This window comes from Ochotona curzoniae, unplaced genomic scaffold (assembly GCF_017591425.1).
Source record: "Ochotona curzoniae isolate NIBS_2020 unplaced genomic scaffold, NIBS_Ocur_1.0 scaffold_3835, whole genome shotgun sequence".
Lineage (NCBI taxonomy): Eukaryota > Metazoa > Chordata > Mammalia > Lagomorpha > Ochotonidae > Ochotona > Ochotona curzoniae.
The window spans coordinates 2,983,461-3,002,660 of NW_024467114.1; the positions used below are offsets into that span (position 1 = coordinate 2,983,461).

Genomic DNA, 19,200 nt, shown 5'->3' on the forward strand with positions numbered 1-19,200 from the left:
AGGCATAAATACGCATATGCACACACACGTGCGCTCCAGGGGTTCCCCTGGGAACCGCAAGACAGCATCTCAGACCTGCTAACATGAACAAGGCATCTTCAACGCTGAAGGGGACTGACCAGCCAAGCCTGCCTGTCTCTTCAAGGAGACGCAAGGTTCAAGAGAAACAAGAAGGAATCCATCGCCAAACCCTGGGCAGGACCCGCGATGCCACCGGAAGGGAATGTCAGCGGTAAGCCATGAGTACAGCTCAGGGTACGGGGCAGGCACTCGGCCAGCAGCTGAGATGCTCCATCCATCCTGGGGCCTGCCTCAGGCTGCCAACTCCTGGCACCCACCAGGGAGACCTGGCATGAGCTCCAACTCTGTTTGGGCCTCAGCCAAGCCCTGGGCACTATGGCCATTTGGGAATAATATAGCAGATAGAATGTGCCCCTGTTAGGCACAACGCGTGGGGCCAGGAGCAGCTGTCCAGCTCTTTGTCTGTCATATAACAACCCCCTCCAAAGGCACAGAGAGGACGCAAGGCCCCTGAAAGCCCCAGATCCACATGACTTAGTCAAGCAATTTTTTCCTTTATTTTTGTTAAATAAGACTCCCGAAAGTCTAGTGCAAACACTCGGTACAAAAGTTGCAGTTAAGAAATGTACATTCACAGACAACGTATCAGGCCATCCACTTTGTGAAATAAAAATAAGAAATTATTCCATGACTTGTCTCAATTGAACAACCTTGAAAAAGACTGGAAGGAGCTCTACAGTGTTGACATAAAAATAGACCCGTATTGATCATACAAATCTATCAGGAGAAGTTACCCAGTGAGACGGAGTGACCGTCACTTGGAGAGCAGCGTGCGCCCCTTGCCCACGACGTACCCCCATCCCAGCGAGGACCACAAGCCCCTCTGGGAAAACCCAGGATGCAGGGGCTCACACAATGTTGTCAACGGGTAAGTCCGGAAGCGGGCTGGGGACCCGACCTGAAGTCGGGATGGAATCTACTGCGGACGCAGGGTGGTGATGTCACATTCCTCCGTGCACAAGGGGGGAGACGGTGCATAAGTGCACGGGCCACGCAATGCGCAGGCTGCACGGCATTTGCCGTGGCAAGTGGCTCAGAGCAGACTTAGGCCTGTGCCTCCGTGCATGCTACGTGATTTTGAATTCAAACTCAACTCCACCCATCAGGGAGCTCACGGCATGCAGACCCGCAGCGCTGTTGGCTTGCACATACACGGTTTGAATAGGAATGAAGGCGACACCGGAGGCCACCCCCACGCCGGGCAGGCATGCACCGGGTGGCAGGAGGTGCTGGCACTCCCGGTATGTGCTGGAGGCAGCAGTGGACTTCCTCAAGACCCCCACTTGGGGGAAGGGTCCCCTGAGACTTGAGCTTCAAGTGCCCAGGGCCCCAGGGTGAGTGGCGCTTGCTGGTGGGAGGTGAAAAAAATCCAGGTTCTGGCTGCTGTGGGCCGCCTCCCTACTGCCCTGCACGGGAGGCGGCGGCTATGGGTGGACACTCAGGGCAACTGTGCTCACTGCCGGCCCCGTGAGTTGGCTGAGCCCGAGAGATGCCACCGAGGTCTTGGAGCTCATCTAGCATGTGCCTCTGATTAAACAGGGATTCTTGACCCTGCAGCTGGATTACGGTGGGGGATGCTGGGCTCCCTCCCTGTCTGATGTCAGAGCCGACCCCTCCCCTGAGGCAGAGGGCAGCTCTCCCATGTTAAAGAACTTCTTGGACACCAGGCTGTACACCTGCAACGCTTTGGAACCTAAAGTGTATGCCGACTAGGCAGCGAGCTCTCAAGCCCACTGCTGTGTTTCCCTGCTGGGAGGGGTTTCTGGTAGAGGAGTGTATGGCTCAGCAGCATGCGGCCGCTGCACCCGGGGTAGGCCTTGGAGCTGGCCTTGCCCAGAAAGAGCCCTAGCTGCACAGAGAGCCCTCCAGCCAGGGGGCACTGCCACCCCAACACTGGAGTGCAATACCCACTGTGAGGTCTGCAGAGGCTGCAAAGGAAGAGAGATGCGGGGGGGCCAGGATGCGACACACAGGAGGTGCAGTGTAGTCCTGCTTCTCAGGGCTGTCGCCAAGCTCACCTCCCAGGTCTTCCACAGAAGACTGCATGGCAAGGTGTAACCTCCCCCTCCACACCTCCCGTCTCTCCTCAGCTCCTGAACACGAGCACCAAGACCCAGTCACCCAGCCAAGACGGTCCACTGGAGACCTGTTCACTGCACAAGAGGGCAGGAATCTGGGTACAGCGTGGTGATTCCCAGACCTGGAGGAAAAAGATGTCCATTCCCCAGCCTGAAACAACGGAGACTGCAGGGGCTAAGGACACACAGGAGGCCAGAGTGTGGCACCCACAGCTCTGATTTCCAAGGTGCTTTGTCCAGCCAGCTGAGACCCCATATCCCAGAGGGCCATCTGTTCCTCTCCCCCTCCCGCCCCGCCTGCCTGCACACCTAAATGGGAGTGGACAATCTCAGAGGGAGGGCCTAGGAAGAGAGACGGGTGGGGCCCGGGGATCCCAGCAGCCACACCCACCCGATGTATGGTCCCCTTGGCTTCCACACAGCAGTGGACCAGTCCATGCTCCAACGTGCCCAGACGTTAGCGCTGATACTAAGCAGAGCTTCATGTTTCAAAAGGAGACCTGAAGTGTGGCTGCCATGGGGAGCTCAGGAATGCTGAGACTCTCTTGGGGGGCCTGCCCTGCCCCTGCCCTGCCCTGTTGCTCCAACAAGAAGGGTTTTCCAGGGAAATTGAGCTGGACATGGGTCAACAGGATCCCTAAACACCCCCACATGGTCATCATAGCTGGCTGAGAATACGTGTTCCTTAAGTGAATTCGTCTTAATCCCAGGAATAAGTGATTTTCATTGCCCATGCTGACACATGCATGACACAGGTGAGGGTGTGCAAGCATGCCACACGTGCTCAAACACGCACATGCAATCCCTCAGAATACACATGCAGACATGCACAAATGACCCATGTAGGCACATTCACATGTGAGGCATGTTTCCAACATGTATGTGCAGCACACTTGGACAGACACGCACATGTGTGCAGAATACACATATCAGTGCTACAGGCACACAACACACATGTGCAGACGAAGGTGTGCGCTGTCCCACTGGCCTGGAGCATGGCCCCCACTGGACCCATTATGTTCCAGACAGTGAGATCCGACCAGAACATAAGGATGTAAACTTCCAGGGGACTGAAAGCGACAGGTGTCTGGGCATCACCCGGCGGTTGAGGGGTAGATGGGGCTTACACGACAGACTAAAGTGACAGGTCTCGCTACGCCCCATTGCCTGTCTGGCCTGCCCCAGCAAGAGCAGGGACATGAGGACAGAACAGGAAACCAAACCTTCTGAGTATCCCCGCAGGTCCCCATACTGATGCAGCCCAGAAGGCTCTGAGCTCCCAGGGCACCTAACCCTGCCAGAGACCCTGCCCTGCCAGCCCTGGAAGACGTGCTCCCGACCATTCCAACACCCACAGCCCCTAATGCAGAGAGGGCACAGCAGACACCAGAAGGAGGACTGAACTCCTTAGCCATGCCCACCAGCATGCACAAGACCCTCACCCCTCCACCCCGCTCAGGGGCGCCAGCCAGGACATTCACCTGGTACAGGAAGCAGAAGCCACCTGATGCGCCACCACATGCCCAGCCATGCCCTCCCTCGCCAAATGCCTTGTGATTTGTGGGCAGATAGAGATCTCAGCTTTCTGAGATCCAGTTTGTCTCTCTCTCACTCTCTCTCACTGCCCCAAGCTCAGTTTGGAGGCTGAGCGGGAGGGTTCTCTTGCTACAGCCAGGCCTGCCCCAGGCTCCACAGCCCCTTTCATCAGACACACATCCAGTTCTGGGCAGCCTCCCAACACCCTGGCCTGTGGAGCCATGGACCAACAGAAAGCCAGGGCTGGTACACACCGGGTCACCTGCACCTCATCCTCTCACAATTGAAGCAATTTCTACAGGAACCCGCCAAGCAGGTGGTGGGCAGCTCAGGGCCTAAACAACCCATGCCACTTGAGGGCAGTCAGGTCTGTGACCACAGGTCTCTATGTGTCCCAAGACGAGCGCTCTGAGATCCACTGTCATCTAAGAAGGCCTGGCTTTGCAGGCAGGCATTCCTCTACACAGTTTCCTAACTCATGGCCCTGAGTGGCCCCTCTGCCAAGGCTGCGGATGCAACTGGAAAGGGCCCCTGTGGGCCACAGGCTCCCTGGGGACCACCAGACAGGCCCCTCACACAGCTCGAAATAGCATTACAAACCTGTGAAGCCACGGCCCAGGCCAGCGCCAGGACCTCACAGCCTGCCTCAACCAAACCACTCCTCCTTGCCTCTCCTGCTGCTCACTTGCTCAAACCCACCTGGCTGAGACCCCTCCAGGCCTCTTACTGCTACCAAGTACAGCAGCCACCTGGCCCACAGGACAGAACTGGGTCCTGAGTGGAGGAAGGGCTACCCAGCAGCCGCCTCCCCCCAGATGAAGCCAAGGGCATGAAGGTCAGGTGCCCACACTGTCTGCTCACCTGCTGGAACACGGAATATGCAGAGGAAGGGGGGTCACACAGCTACGCACGCACGTGTGTGTGTGTGTGTGTGCGTGTGTGTATGGCTCATCTCTGGGCAGACTCATCTGGACTGGTGGAGTTGGGGTTATTGCTTCTCTGACAGAAGGGTCTAGAAACCCTGAGGGCCTTGGTTAGAGTCAGAAACCTGGGCTGGCGGCTCGGCTGCTGTGGGGCACAGGTGCCCGGGGTGGAAGCATTGGGGGCGTGTCCTCATGGAGGGCAGAGGCACGGGAGGCATGCGAGGGGCACCAGAGCCCCACAGTGTCCCGCCGAGCAGGGTGTCTGGTGCCAGGTTCTTCCTCGGGTTTGGTACGAATGTGCAGGCAGTGCCTGCAGCAGGTGCACTATTTACACAGCATCTTACAGGAAGGAACCGAGAGAATCCTACACGCAGGGCTGTTTGTACATGGGTACTTACAAGGTACAAAGTAAATAAGGCAGTATCATACAGTTTCTTGTACATAAAAGAGGCCTTTCCCCCAGCCTCTTGGAACATATGGCTAAGCCTGCTGCTGAGCGCGCAGAAGGCGGCCTGGGTTTGGAGCTGCTCATGCTGGGAGCAGTGGATCCGCCCAGGCCTGCTGCCCAGGTCCCTGTGGCACTGCACACACACGCATGTGCCCAGCTGTGTCAAAGTCCTACGAATCCAGTCTCGGTGTCACCGAGGCTCTGCTGCGGAACGTGGCTGCTGTGGCAGTGGGAGCCCCGGGTTGAAGCATGGCAGCACGGCTGCCTGGATCTTCCCCCACCCTCCCAGGGCTCAGTCCCTGCCCCATCACCTCCACAGTTCCTCCCAGTCCCCCCCGGCACACCTCCCTGGACATCCTGGAGGAGGGGCTCTCACACCTACACAAAGACAGGCCCTCACTTCCCTTCTGCTGTGGACACAGCACAGCCACAGGCATTGGCGGGGTCACTTCTCCATCCCCCTCCAACACGCACACCTGGCTAGCCTGGGCCCACAACAGCACTGGGCACACAGAAATGACCAGGCTGTGCCAGGGACAGGGGGTGGCCTTGACTCTCCGAACACATGGCAGTGGAGGCAGCGGCCCCGGCCTGCAGACCAAGTTCTGAGAGACAAAGACCCTGACCACCACACACTGCTCACGCCTCATGGTAGGGACAGAATGAGGAAACCCTATGGGAAGGAGACAGAAAGGACAGGCCATTGCCCCCAAGCAGGAGGCATTCCCAGCCCCTGGGTTCCAAGGGCCAGGCTTACCAGATGGCCCCTGCCCTCAGCGGGAGCTTCAGCTCAACACCACTTCCTGCCACACCTTGTCAGGCCCTGGGGCAGCCCATCCTGCCCCAGCACCCACGTCCACAAGCAGTCTGTGAGTTCAAGACCTGGAGGAAGACGAAGCTGCCACCTTCATCCTCCAAGTGCAGAGTCAGCCACACCCAACAGGAAGGAGAAGGGACAGGGCTCCTCCCAGGTCCCACCTGGCCCCTGAGGTTCCCCAGCCTCGGGGCACACAGGCAGAGACCCCACACACAGCTCCCTCGTCCCATCCCCAGTGCCACTCAGCCACAATCACCACCCGGTACTGAATATGCACTCAGTTGACCCCAATCACCACACGCCACCTGGCAAAGCCACCCGGCCTCCCATTCCAGCTTCAAGAGAACACCACCCTGACCGGATCCACGCACAGTAGGGGCCACACAGGCTCTGCACGCCATGGGGGGGACTCTGTGCTCACCTTGGATGTCCAGGAAGGGAAGCAGGGGAGAGAGGCCCCAAGTCCAGCAGCCATGAACAGGGCAGAAGCTCCAAGCCAGCCTTCTAGCTGCCCCTCCCATCCAGAGGCCTCCCAACATCCCCACGACATCACCCTCCCTCCCATCCAGAGGTCTGAACGCACCGGCTCCGTCTGACCGCCTAAGCCCGGCAGTGCCCCCACAGCCTCATCTTCAAAGCAATCCCCAAGACAGCAGGGGGCTCGCCCATCAGAATCACCAGTGGATCCCACCCCAAGCAGAGGGTACCCACCCACGCTGCACTGAGACACCCACCATCTTCAGCAAGGGCACCTGCCTGCTCTGGTGGCACAGGGTCCCAGACATGGCAGGAAGGGCAGGACCAAGCTGCCCCTCTCCACAGAACACAGCAACAGCACAAGGCAATGTCCCTGGCCAGGAGGTGCAGCACGCACAGACCATGCAACTGACAACCACAATGCTGGACGTGAGGCAGCGGCACTACCCACTCCCCTTCTCTAAGATCCGCCCTGGGTCTCAGTCAAAAAAAGAAGAAAAAGCCCCCACTTTCACACAGTGAGAGGCACATTTTAGTTCTCTCCTCTTGGTCCCCTCTGAGACCACCCGGCCCCAAGCTGCACCCATGGATGGGCAGTCCAGGCCTTGGGGCCCTGCCCAGCAGGCCTGGACTGCCCCATGGCTCTCGCAGCTGCTGCTTGTGGCTGGAGCCAGGAGACCCGCAGGCCAGGCAAACATGAGCTGTCTTGGGTTTCCCCAGTTTTTGCCAGGCAAACTTCACACCCTCCTGATGAGGCTGGCAGAGGCTTTCAAAGGCAGGTCCACTGAAAACAGGCAGGGCTACTCAGGTCCCCAAGGGGGAGGCTGGCACAGGCAGGGCTCCTGCTGGCCCTCAGGTCATGCCCCAATGGTCCCCTGCTACAGCCAGGACACTGGCTGCCTACGAGACACGTCCAGCTGGTCCTGGCCGGAGCCATGGCGGCATGTGTGGCCTGCAGTGTTCTCGCCCTGTGTGCGTGCCCAGCAGCTGGACTGGGCCCTGCTAAGCTTCCTTTCCAGCAGCCGCGGGGGGCAGGCACTGGCCGGCAGGCTGTGGAGGGAGCCCAGGACCCAGGGGGGGCCTGGCCGCAGGGCCCAGGGGGGGCCGCCTGCCCTGGAGGCCACCTCTCCCGTAAGGACACAGCCTCTGGTCCAAGGGCAGGGACCTGGCGCCGGGGCCATTTCCATCAGTTCTGCCTTCCAGGAAGTAGGTCAGCATCTCCCCTTTGCCCTTCACGCTGACTTTGCCTCGGCACACAAAGTGGTAAGGGCACCGTTTCAGCAGCCGGTGAACATCCTCCGTCACCTGTGGGGGCAGACAGAAGCCAGCGGGAGGGTCACGCTGGGGCAGAACATCCCAGAACATTCCATCCCTCCTCTGGCCCTGTCTGTGCAGGTTTCAACTCCTGCCACAATTGTTCCTTCATTCCATAAGATGGATGAGACCCTGTAGCAACCACCCAGGGAATGTGGAAGGATCTAGAGGCAGCCAGGGGAAGCAGAAGCAACCTTCTCTGGGACTCAGGGCCCTGAGTTGGGAGCGGGATCTGGGGCACTTCAACACACGGGGATCAAGTTGAGCTGCCATGGCTACGCTCCAGCTAGAAGAGCAGATACAAGACAAGGAAGCACACACGTCCCCCTGGACCCCGTCCTGCAACCAGCCTGCTCCATCCTGGGGCCGCTTCCTTCCCTCCCTGTTGTCCCAGCTGAACTGCTGAACCTGAGGTTCCAGCCAAGGCACCAGTCCCAAGAGGCTGGCGGAGAGTGACCAAGGAGCAACCTGGTGACCTCCTCGGCTGGAAGCCATGTTGGCCGCTGTGCCGGCCACTGCCCTGTTCTGCCCTCCCCACAGACGGGGCAAGTACCTGCACCCAGCAGGTTGCACAGGGTGACCGAGCCGGGTGCAGGATGCTGAGGGAACAGTGCCCAGCTGGACACACAGCGACAGCTGTGGCTGCTACTGCCAGGAGTGGAACCAGACACCGCCTCTGTGGCTGGTGGCCTAGCGGGAGGGACCAGCCCCACCTGGTAAGCACTGCCCCACTGCCACAGGGCCCCAGAGACCAGCTGAAGCGCACATGTGGCTGCTTGTGCACCTGCTGAGCCTTCCCAGTGGGAGGTCACAGGTGCCAGTTTGTGTCCCACCTGAGCAGCACAGGGGTTCCTGGGATGCAGCAGACACTCTGCCAACCTTCCCTGCCCATGGCAGCATGGAACTGGGCCCAGGACAGGAGGATGCTGGGCAACACCTGGCACCTACAGGACACCACTGGGCCACACACGTGTCCAACAGCAAACTCCAGCCCTGAGCTGCACAGAACCCCCAGTCCTCGACTTTCCCACCCACAGAAGAGATGTTTGTACCTGTAAGGGGTTTTGAGGAACTGACCTGGATTCGGCCCTGGACCCCGGTGCTGTCCATCCGACTAGCCACGTTGACTGTGTTTCCCCAGATGTCATACTGCGGTCGACGAGCGCCGATCACCCCGGCTACCACAGGGCCCACATTAATGCCTACAAGACAGCCAGGCATGTGCAGCCCCAGTCAGCTGGACAAGTGCCTCACACACCTGTTGGGGCAATCCTGAACCAGACACCATGCCTGGCAGCAAAGAGGCGGCTCCCTGTGGAGTCAAGTGGCATGGGGTGCCACCCTAAGCAGAGAGTCCCCCAGTCTCACAAGGAGGTAGCCATGAGCCCCACCTGCACGGGGGACCCTCACATCACTGCTCCCTGCCCCCTGCAGCTGCATTGGCCAACCAGCAGGGACTCTGAATTCTGGGAAAAGCCCCAAGCCCTGGAACTCAGCCCACCTCCATGGCCAGTCTGTCCCCAGCACATCTTCTTGATGCTGGTTCCTGCAGCTGTCTCAGGACACTGCCCTGGACTGCGGCTCCCAGAACTGAGTGAACTCTCAACACACCCCAGGGGAGGATGGGTCCCGCATCTCTAGCAATTCAGAGGCAAGTGACCTCCAGGCAGCTGTGCCTCTGGGTGGCACTGCCTAACCCAGGCTCTGTGCCACCTACAACAAAGCACTCACCCTCTTTGGGCCCAGGTTCCTTGCCCTGCAAATGGTGTGCCTGAGCACTGTGCTGCCTGATCTGGACTCCCCTGCGCAGCTGGCCTGGCCTGGGCAGGGTGTCTGGCAGGCTCTGAGCACAGAGCTACTGGGGACAAGCTAAGGCTATCTCCTCCTTTCCCTCCTGTGCACTGGGTAGGTGTTTCCGAGCTTGCCCTGGAACATACCTATGGGGTCCTGGGCAGCAGAGATAGGTATGGTACAGGGACAATGAGGGCAACACAGGGCTATCAGTATGGGGGAACTCCAAGAGGAACATCCAAGGGCTGCTAGGACCCAGGGAACCGCCCCCCGCAAGTCTTGCCTATCTGGAGAAGCCTGGGCCAGAGCTGCTGTGGGGCACAGTGGCAGAGCCCACCAGCCGCTTCCCCATGAGGCAGGAGGAACATGGAAGGGGATTCCTGGCCAATCACATCAGTAGAGTTGTGAGCGGCAGCCCAGGGCCCACCATCCAGCTCAGCACCTGCTAGCACATCCTTCAAGCTTACAACCACAGTCAACTCCTAAGGGCTCTCGGGAGCCAGATGAAGACACAGCCCCAAGAGACTTCCACAGCTTCCTCTTTTCCCAGCTGCTGTCAGGGTGCCCTGCCCTCATCCTCAGACTCCAGGTCCCTCCTCCCTGTGCGGGGCCACCTACCCACGCGGAGGACGAAGTCATTATAGGACTGGTAGTTGATCTCGTCCAGGACATCGAACATCTCGATGGCAAAATCTGCCAGGGCGCTGAGGTGGCTGGAGATGGACTTTTTAGCCTATGCAGGAACAGATAGGGGCTTTGTGTTGGAGACCAGCCAGCACCCAAGGAGGTCTGGCTCCCACATTCCTGACACAGCAGCCTGGGATAGCAAGGGCGGGGGGATCACCCCCTCCAAATGCGAGAGCTGGGACAGAGACACAGTGGGCACAGAGAGGCCACGTGAGCCACAGCAGCAAAGCCCAGGGCTCCAGGACCTGCACGGACAACAGTGTGTCACCACCATGCAGATGGGGACAGAGGACACAGGACAGGGAGCAGCAGCAGCCTCCTGCCCCAAGCTCTGGGTGTGACACAGACAGACTGTATGGATCTGCTGCGTAGGATTATATGTGTGTGTGTGATATTACGTACATGTGCACATGCATGAGATTGTATTCACGTGAGATGTGTGACTGCATATGTGTATCAGCATGCCTGTGTGAGACCATGTTCTGAGATCATGTGAAAGTACATGTGTGTGTTGGTCTGGCCGGGTGTGTGTACATGGAGGTATATGTCATCGTGTGTATACAATGTGAGGTTACGTGTGGATGTGTGTGAGTACATCTGTGTAGCACCGGCAGAGGGAAGGGGCGTTGAGGTGGATAAGTCCTTGAGGCCTACCTTCCATGTACACTGCCCTAGGATCTGTCTGTCTGGAGAGAGCTGGCCACTGACGCAATAGCCCAGGGCCCTCCAGAGGTTCACGGGCCTGGCATGGGCACTGCCCAGGGCTCAGAGGAGACAAAGATCCAGTGTAGGCACTGCCCAGGACACAAAGGGGACACTGGCATGGTGTGGGCATGACCCAGAACCCTGGGCCCACCCTGAGCATGCGGCCCTGGATGGGACTCACCCTGGGCCCCGCCGTGGGCGCCAGGCCCACTGCAGCCATGTAGGTGCTCCCAATGGTTTTGATCTTCTCAAGGTCCTTGTAGAAGTCTTTCTCCATGAGCTTTGTTGGAAACACAACACCAGTAAACATCCCACAACACTGGAGATGCAGCACCCAGTCAGCGGCTGCCAGGTACTGGGCAGCGTGGGCCGGCACCTTCCGGCTCCATTGTTTCAGGTCTCCCCTGGGTCCTGGGGCCACCTTGGCAAGGGGTGGCGAGGGCAGGTCAGTACCCAGTCGTACAAGGCCTTGCCCACCCAGCGGGAGAGGAGGCTGCCCAACCACAGAGGCGCTAAGGGCCAACCCTGGCCTGGGCCTCACCTCGTCAAAGTCAGCGATGATCTCGTTGAGCAGCCGCAAACACTCCACCCCCATGTTGTTGCCGTCCAGCTCAATGTAGAAGTCATTGAAGTTGGGGATGGAGGCGAACATGACGCCCACCTGGGAGTAGGACTGGTAGTACAGGTCCTGCAGGACAGGGACACTGGTCAGTACCCACAGCTCTGCCACCTGAACCACACAGACAGGGGCACAGGGCAGCTCCAAGCCACAGAAACTCCATAAGAAGCTGGGCTCCCAGGCAGCCTTCGGGACCCAGGGATAGGCGAGGTCTCATTCCAGATCTGACCTGGTGTACAAGGGCCTGGCATGGTCATGGGGCTCCAGAACACCTGTGGAAGGTCCGATAGCCCCACCATGCCCAGAGTAGCATGGGAAACAGGCTCCAGATACTGCAGGGTGGGGCCCGTGGCAAATCAACCTGTGCCTGTCACCCAGAATCAGCCACCGGGGAACCCCCTGCCAGGATCGGGCTCCCAGCCCCACCCAACCGCTGGGGAACCCCCTGCCCGGGTCGAGCTCCCAGCCCCACCCCGTCCTGCCATGGGAGCTAAAGCCCTTCTGTCTATTCCCCCATAGGAGAGTAAAGGGGCCCAGCAGAGAAGGAAACCATTGTACCTGTCACCCAGTGGCTGGGGCTTCCTCACAGCCCCACCCTACCCCTGCAGCCCGAGAGGCCTGTCGCTGCGGAAGTCAGCCCTCAGCCAGACAGAGCCCCGGGGATCCAGGTAGCCAGGCACTCACCATGTTGCGAGGGTTGGACATGAGGAAGTGCTGGGCCACGTGGGCAGGCAGGAGGTTGAAGAGGATGCGCTTATTGTCCACCTTCACCTTCTCCATGTCATCCCGCTCCTCTTCTGCCTGCAGGCCAGGAGCCCCGTGAGTCCCTGGCCATGGAGCTCTCACTGCTGGCCACATGCATGGGGCCTCAGGTGCCCGTGGTCTGCACGCACACCTGCCCCTCCGCCCTACCAGGCCAGTTGCCACCAAGGGCATAAGTGCTAGTCACCCTCCCCTCAGGGTGCCCGTGCATTCTGCCTGGCCCCAGTGGCAGGACCTAGGTGGTGGCTCCTCCCTAGGACTCCTGTTTCCTCTGGATCTGTGATATCACTCCAGGCACAGAGATGGACCTTGCAGGATGGCCAACAGCCCAGGATCTTACAAGGGAGCAGCTGAGGCCCCAGCTCCTCTGTGCAAGCCGCAGAGCTCTGCAGAGGTGGACACAATCTGCATGGAGGACCCCTGCTCCCGGCCAGCAGGTAGTCCACAGCCTGTGGTCAGCACAGGCCACAGAGATGGCAGACAACAGTCACACAAAACAGCTGGAGTCACGTGAGCGCCAGTGTTGGAAATCGTGCAGCTGATCCACACCTGGCACAGAGCAGTGGGCAGCTGGGAGATGGGCTCCGGGCCACAGCTCATGGCAGAGAGCGAGAGAAGGAGGAGGCAGGCAGCAGCAGGGGCAGTGAGCCTGGGCAAAAGCCCCATCCATCAAGGTCGTGCTCAAGGTCAAGGCTCCCAACATCTTTCACTCCCGCCTGCGTGCTTACCACCCCCTGTGGAAGACACGTGTCATTGGCACACATCAACACATGTGCTGATCTACACAGGAGAGGCCACTGAAGGTGAGGTGTGGGAGGAAAAGATGGCACCGCATGTTTACACCACAAAGCAGGGGTCACACTGCATACCACGTCTCTGACATCAGGCTGCGGCAATCCTGAAGGTCCCTACTGATAAGATGTTCAGACAAGCCTGCAAGCCCGCCCTCGTGTTTTCCAGAATGAGCTGTGTGGTGGGCGGCCGGTCATTCCCGTGCACCGGGTCACATGATGGAAACATATGCTGTCCAGGAAGTTCTGACAGCCCCACTTCTTCTATCCTGACAATGATTGGCCCAGTGCATTGATCTGTGGTGATGGGACATTTCTGAGGCAGGCACAGCCTGGATCACAATGCACAACTAGGCTGGGACCACGTGTACACTGCATGGACTGGGCGTGTCCCAGGGTCAGTATGTGGCCCCTGCCCAGGAACAGCATAGGGAGGTGGCCTCGGCCCAGCCCTGCCGCCCACCTGCCAAGAACATTGGGTACCCGCTCGGCATGGGGCACCACTTCCAGCTCACCCTGCATGCTTCTTACTGGCTTCAAGTGCCCTGTCCCCACCCCCGCTGAGCCATCTGAAGGGTGCTTCTGGGACACGCAGCACCCCTTGGGGATGCCCAGAGCAACAAGCCCCAGCACCATGCGGAGGGACTCCGTCTCTGAATTTGAGGCTGGCTCCTCCCCACAGGAGGTCACAGTGTGACACAGACCCACCACAGATGGCCACCACAAGACAGACACAGACGGCCCCACTGGCCAGCACTGCCTTCTCGGAGGGAGGAGACAGTACCCATTCTCTCCGGGCTAAACAAGCCGCATCCTGCTCCTGGACTGGGCCAGTGCCCATCCCATGCAATGGGGATCAGGGAAGCCAGGGAGGCCTCCAGGCCTTACCCCACAAGGCACACATCACAAGACTAGGAAGAACCTCTGAGGGAGCCACGGGGACCTTCTGGGAACGCTGCCAGCCCAGTCCAGGAGCTGCCGGGAAGGGCCATGCCCCAAGGACTCCTCCCATGGAATGAGGCCCCTCCTGGACCCTGTCCCCTCTCCAGCCTCTCTCCCTGCCTCCCTTGCCCTCCTACAAGTGTGCAGGAATCACACACTGGCCAGCTCTGCCCACAGCTCCTTCTCTCACACATGGGCATTTCCAGAGGTCACCTTTCCTCCACAGGAGTGGCTCCCTGAGCCACTGTCCACTCTTGTTCCAACACCCAGCAGACAGGGGGTCATGCCCAGCCCTGCCTCATCCACCCACAGATGCCAGACCTCCCTCCTGGGCACCCACAGGTCCACATTTTGGAGGGACCCACCACCCAGCCGTGCGTGGAAGAGGGATGTGGCAGCCCTCCGGCCACGCTCCAGCAACACTAAACCCACTCACAAGGGGGATCTCATTTCCTCCCAAAGATCCCCTCTCCCCTGTCCGCCTCACTCCCTCAGGGTCAGGACTTCTAAGGGACCGTATGGCCATGGCTGCCAGGTCCTAAGACCACGTGCAAGGTGGTTCAGGATCTCGCAAAAACGAGTGAGAGACGCATGTTAAAACATCACCACAGGGAACAGGCAAGAAAGTAAAGTAACTGGAATAAGTAAGGCAAAGACAGGCGGGAAAAGGGGCGTGGATACCGATAGCGGGTGGGACGGGGAGGCCAAGAGCAGGCGGGCAGGGTAAAATCCAGCCACGTCCAGGCTGCACCGCGGCCCGATGAGCGCCAGCAGAAGGTGCGGATTTACAAACCGGAGACAAGGAAGACCCACCATGAGATAGCCTAAAGAGGCAAGGATGGGCAAAGACACAGGAAGGCTGAGCTGTACAGCAAAGGCGTTACTGGAGACAGAGTCAGAGGGACTTTCTGGAATCCTGCAGAGTGGTGAGGGGTCAGTTTGTTGGGGCGACACAGCTCTCAGCACTCATGCGACAGCTCATCAGAATGCATGGGCAGAACTGACAGCACTGCCATGCAACCAGACCCCAAACTATGGCTGGAGGCCCTAACCTCCCTCCCCACAGGCCACCAGATCGCTGGGCGGGACCCAAGGAGGCCCATCCCAGGCAGCTGCCGACAGACACTGACAGAGCTCGGTATCTGAGCTGTACAAACAACTCCCCACTCCGCCTCCGGTGCCAACAAGTCCCCGTCTGTGCCATGCCTGAGCCATGTGACAAGCAAACCCACGACAGAGAATCTGCTGGCACAGACACAGGTGGTTGGGACTGTGCTTACACCAAACAGCACCAACACTGGCACTGTCGTTGCCATGGAGATCATCGGCCGAGTCTGAGCACCTGGTGACCCCAAGAGGAGCACCGAGGGCAGCCGGGGATGCCATCTGGGGGCAGGCCCGCCTCCTGACGCGACTGTGCCCCCTCCCAGCTCAGTGAACGGTTAACCCGCCTGACGTAGCCATTGTGCAACCACTGGAGGCCATCTGGTGTTTGCCATCCGCCCACATGCCTGTCCTGGACACACAGGCCAGCTCTGGAAAGTTCTGTGTTTTGTTAGGGTTAGGAAGGTGCAGTGTCACCTCTCGTGGCAGACCCATGCAGAAATCTGTCTGCACATTAGCTTTAGGGAACGCTTCCTTTGGGACTTGCTGGCACACTCACACAGTACGAGCCCCACACAGGTCAACTTGCTAGACTCTTACACCCAGGACACAGCACCAACAAGGAGAGAATGGCTAAAGCCCCCCTAAGACCCAGCACTCAGACTGCCCCCCAACCCAGTCCAAGCACCATGTCCACACCCTTGAAACCCCTACCTTCTCACCCCCACCCACTGCACCAGATCCCTCCGCTCATCTTGACTTGATTCTTCTCCCACTCCGAGTAGCACTGGGAGAGCGGGGGCTAGCAGCCAGCAGAGGGAGCAGTCAGCTAGACACCACGAATGCTCAGCACAGCCCCACACCAAGCTCAGGCCCACCTCAGCAGGACAGGCCTCCTTGCCAGGAGCCTGCTCCCCAATGCCTGTGCCAGGGGGCCCTCCCAGCGCCCCGCCCCAGGCTCCCTGGCTGCCTCAGAAGCTGGCAGGGAAAGAGGGAGGCTGTAGGTGTTCCAGCTTGGCAGCCGACCTGGCTGATGTCCACCAGGGCCCCAAAGTGTGAATCCCAGCACCTGCTCAGCCTGCCAAGGTTGCCCTGGCGCCCAAGCCAGCCTGGGGTGTCCTGCCCCTGCCTCCTTTGCCAGCCCAAGAGTCACTAATGTTTCTTGTCCTCACTGGTCAGAGTGTGACCTCAGCTCTGCCAAGACCTCATGACCCACATACAACTGCGTAAACTGACCCCCTCCACCACTGGCCCCTGCCGGGTGACCACCTGTGCCTAGGCCCTCAAGGTGACCATAGGGCTCCCACCTGCTCCCTCACCCATAAGCTCTGTGTCTCCCCATGCAGCCACAAGGCAGGCATAGGAGGCACACGCCTGGCAGCCCACACCTGTCCCACACCAAAACAGGAAGCCACCTACAGAAGTCACAAAGCATGACCCTGCTTGGTACCAGACGATTGGGGCCCAAGGTCACCCCTACCACCGCTTCTTTAAGTCTCGTTAAAAAATGGTCTTCACCTCCCAGCCCGAACCCCCAGTCCCTGTTCACAGGCCCATTCTGCAGTGGCACCTGAAGTCCAGTGAAACCAGACATCAAAAAGCCCCTGCAGAGGCTGAGCCACTGACCGGCAGGGGTGAGGGGAGCTGACTGCCCTGAGTACCACATCCACACACAACTGCCACATGAACCCTCTATTCCTGTCCTGCATGGGACTCCTCCTTCTAGGGCTCCAGGCACCCTGCCGGGCACAGCCTCCCAGGGGTCCCAGCCATACATGGTCACCCCCAGGAAGCTTGTCTTGCCTGTGCTGCCCAGAGGTAGTCCAGCCGTAGCCTGATGTCCACCTGCCTGGCGTGCAGGGCCAGCGTACAGGAGAAAAGCAGGATGGCCATGAGTGGCTCGTAGCTGCGCCCGGGGGCGGCACCGGCCCTGCGGGGGGGAGACACCATCAAAGCTGGGATCGCTACCCTCAGCATCTTCAGGACAGCCCCCTCCCATATGGTCATCCACACTCCTGCCAGAACGGCCAGGCCCAGAGCCTCGCCACGGAGGAGCCCTCACGACATGGCAACAAGCAGAGTCAGAGTGAGAGGGAAGCCACCAACCCAAAGCCTTTGCCTCACTGTTCCTACACATCCCTTCCCTCAACAGGCGGGCACACAGAGCATACTCACCCGGCCTTGCCATATCCACTGAGCTCCAGGGTGAGGATGTAGGAAGCAGTGAGCCCACACAGCAAGATCATCTTGGGCAAGGAGGACACCCGCAGGAACACAGCCAATGGCAGCGTGCCCACCAGGCAGCACAGCAGGGCATGGGGAGCTGACTCACAGGGCACAGCAGGCAGCATGGTGCGCCGGCCGCCTGCTGCCAGCACCACCACGGAGCTGTTGACCTTGGAGGGCCAGGCCCAGGGCAGGCAGCCCACCTGGGAGCAAGGGCAGAGCATCTCAAGGGGGGCCAGAAGGTGGACCTCAGACTCCATCCTCCTGGCCCCACAGCCTTGCTGGGATAGCCCCAGGACCACCAGCAAGGCCTCATGCTACTGAGCACCCTACCTTGCCAATGCCCCGCTACAGGCTACAGCAGGAAAGGGGCCAGAGAAGGAGCAGGGAGACCAGACCCAGCCTCTTCCCAAAACCTGGAAGTCCCTTCCTGCTACTGCTGCCTTTAACTCATCCAGTCCTCCCACTACACCCAACCATCATTCCCACCCGACTCCACCGTCACCCCAACCCAGTCCACTGTCACCTTAACCCACTCCACTGTCACCCCAACCCTGTCCACTGTCACCTTAACCCACTCCACTGTCACCCCAACCCAGTCCACTGTCACCTTAACCCACTCCACTGTCACCCCAACCCAGTCCACTGTCACCTTAACCCACTCCACTGTCACCTTAACCCAGTCCACTGTCACCCCAACCCAGTCCACTGTCACCTTAACCCACTCCACTGTCACCCCAACCCAGTCCACTGTCACCCCTGCCCGACTCCATTGTCATCCCCACCCCACTCCATTATCACCCCAACCCATTCCACTGTCACCCCAACCCACTCCACTCTCCTCCTAACCCACTCCACTCTCACTCCTGCTCTACAGGATCCTGGTATTCCACCCCTGTGACTTCTCCCTGCACAACAGTTACTCTGGGGAAAGGGTGTTTGTCCTCCACGCGGTGCACTGTCATTTGCCTGCCTCTCAGGGACCCCGGTCCATCCTGCTGGTCTGACCCCCCTGCACCTGTCCCCTCCCCACGGCCCCAGGCATTGCAAGAGTGGCAAGTGCTCACCATGCAGCCCTGGGCGACGGAGTAGATGAGGACGACAATGCAGACGCACAGCACGGTGCGGATCCGGATGGTCAGGCACCCCGGGAAGCACTGGAAGGGGACACAGCTTCAGATGGACGCTGCTGCCCCAGCGCATGCGTGCACACAGCACCCCACCACGCGTGTGGTCACACCACGGAGCCCGAGAGTCACACACATCCTCCCAGCACCACCCCCTGTCCTCCCTGCACCCGTCCACTCTCCTGGCTGTTCCCACGCATTGATTCTCCTAGGTGACAAACTCGTCAATGATGACAATAAAATCCTGACGTCTTCACAGAGACAAGAACGATGCCCCTCCCTCTCAGGCGTGGCGGCTTTGATTGGCACCCACGCCAAGGGCATGGGGAAACGGGCAGCTTTGGAACGCAGCAGACTCTGGCCCACCAACGGCGAAGCGTTGTGTCCTCTTGTCAGGAGCCCCAACGGTTCTCACCACGCGTCCCGCACAGATTTGTGCGTGATTTTTAGTGATCAGAAACTGCACTTTAAAACCACCTTAGTTATTCTGAAACAGTCAGCAAACGATTCCAAAGACAGAACTAAGAAATCCTTTCACCTCCACAACCCTGAAGGCAAAGTCAAAGCGGAGCTACTCAGGGGTCTGCCATGACACAAGGCGCCACAGGCTGCTTCCCCTGCTGGACTCTCACCTCCTGAGCACGGCACAAGGCTGCGGTCTTCCGTTTAACCAACATTCAGCAGCAGCACAGGGTGCCCAGCCAGAACCAGCCTTAACAAGCACCTGCTACAGGGTTGAGACCTCTGGTGCCAAGAGGACAGGCTGAGACAA

General features: G+C 59.5%; 1 protein-coding gene across 1 annotated transcript in view; it reads right to left on the minus strand.

The window, feature by feature from the left end:
- Window positions 1–7,362: 7,362 nt before the first annotated feature.
- ADCY1 (adenylate cyclase 1) overlaps window positions 7,363–19,200 on the minus strand; it is a 39,113-nt gene continuing 27,275 nt past the window's right edge. Inside the window, exons 12-20 of the mRNA XM_040964891.1 lie at window positions 18,369–18,458; window positions 17,251–17,504; window positions 16,879–17,005; window positions 12,161–12,277; window positions 11,399–11,545; window positions 11,039–11,137; window positions 10,084–10,198; window positions 8,752–8,876; window positions 7,363–7,665 (exon numbers count right to left, since the gene is read on the minus strand). Of these exons, the coding sequence (XP_040820825.1) occupies window positions 7,363–7,665; window positions 8,752–8,876; window positions 10,084–10,198; window positions 11,039–11,137; window positions 11,399–11,545; window positions 12,161–12,277; window positions 16,879–17,005; window positions 17,251–17,504; window positions 18,369–18,458 (1,377 nt within the window). The remainder of the gene's footprint in view (window positions 7,666–8,751; window positions 8,877–10,083; window positions 10,199–11,038; window positions 11,138–11,398; window positions 11,546–12,160; window positions 12,278–16,878; window positions 17,006–17,250; window positions 17,505–18,368; window positions 18,459–19,200) is intronic.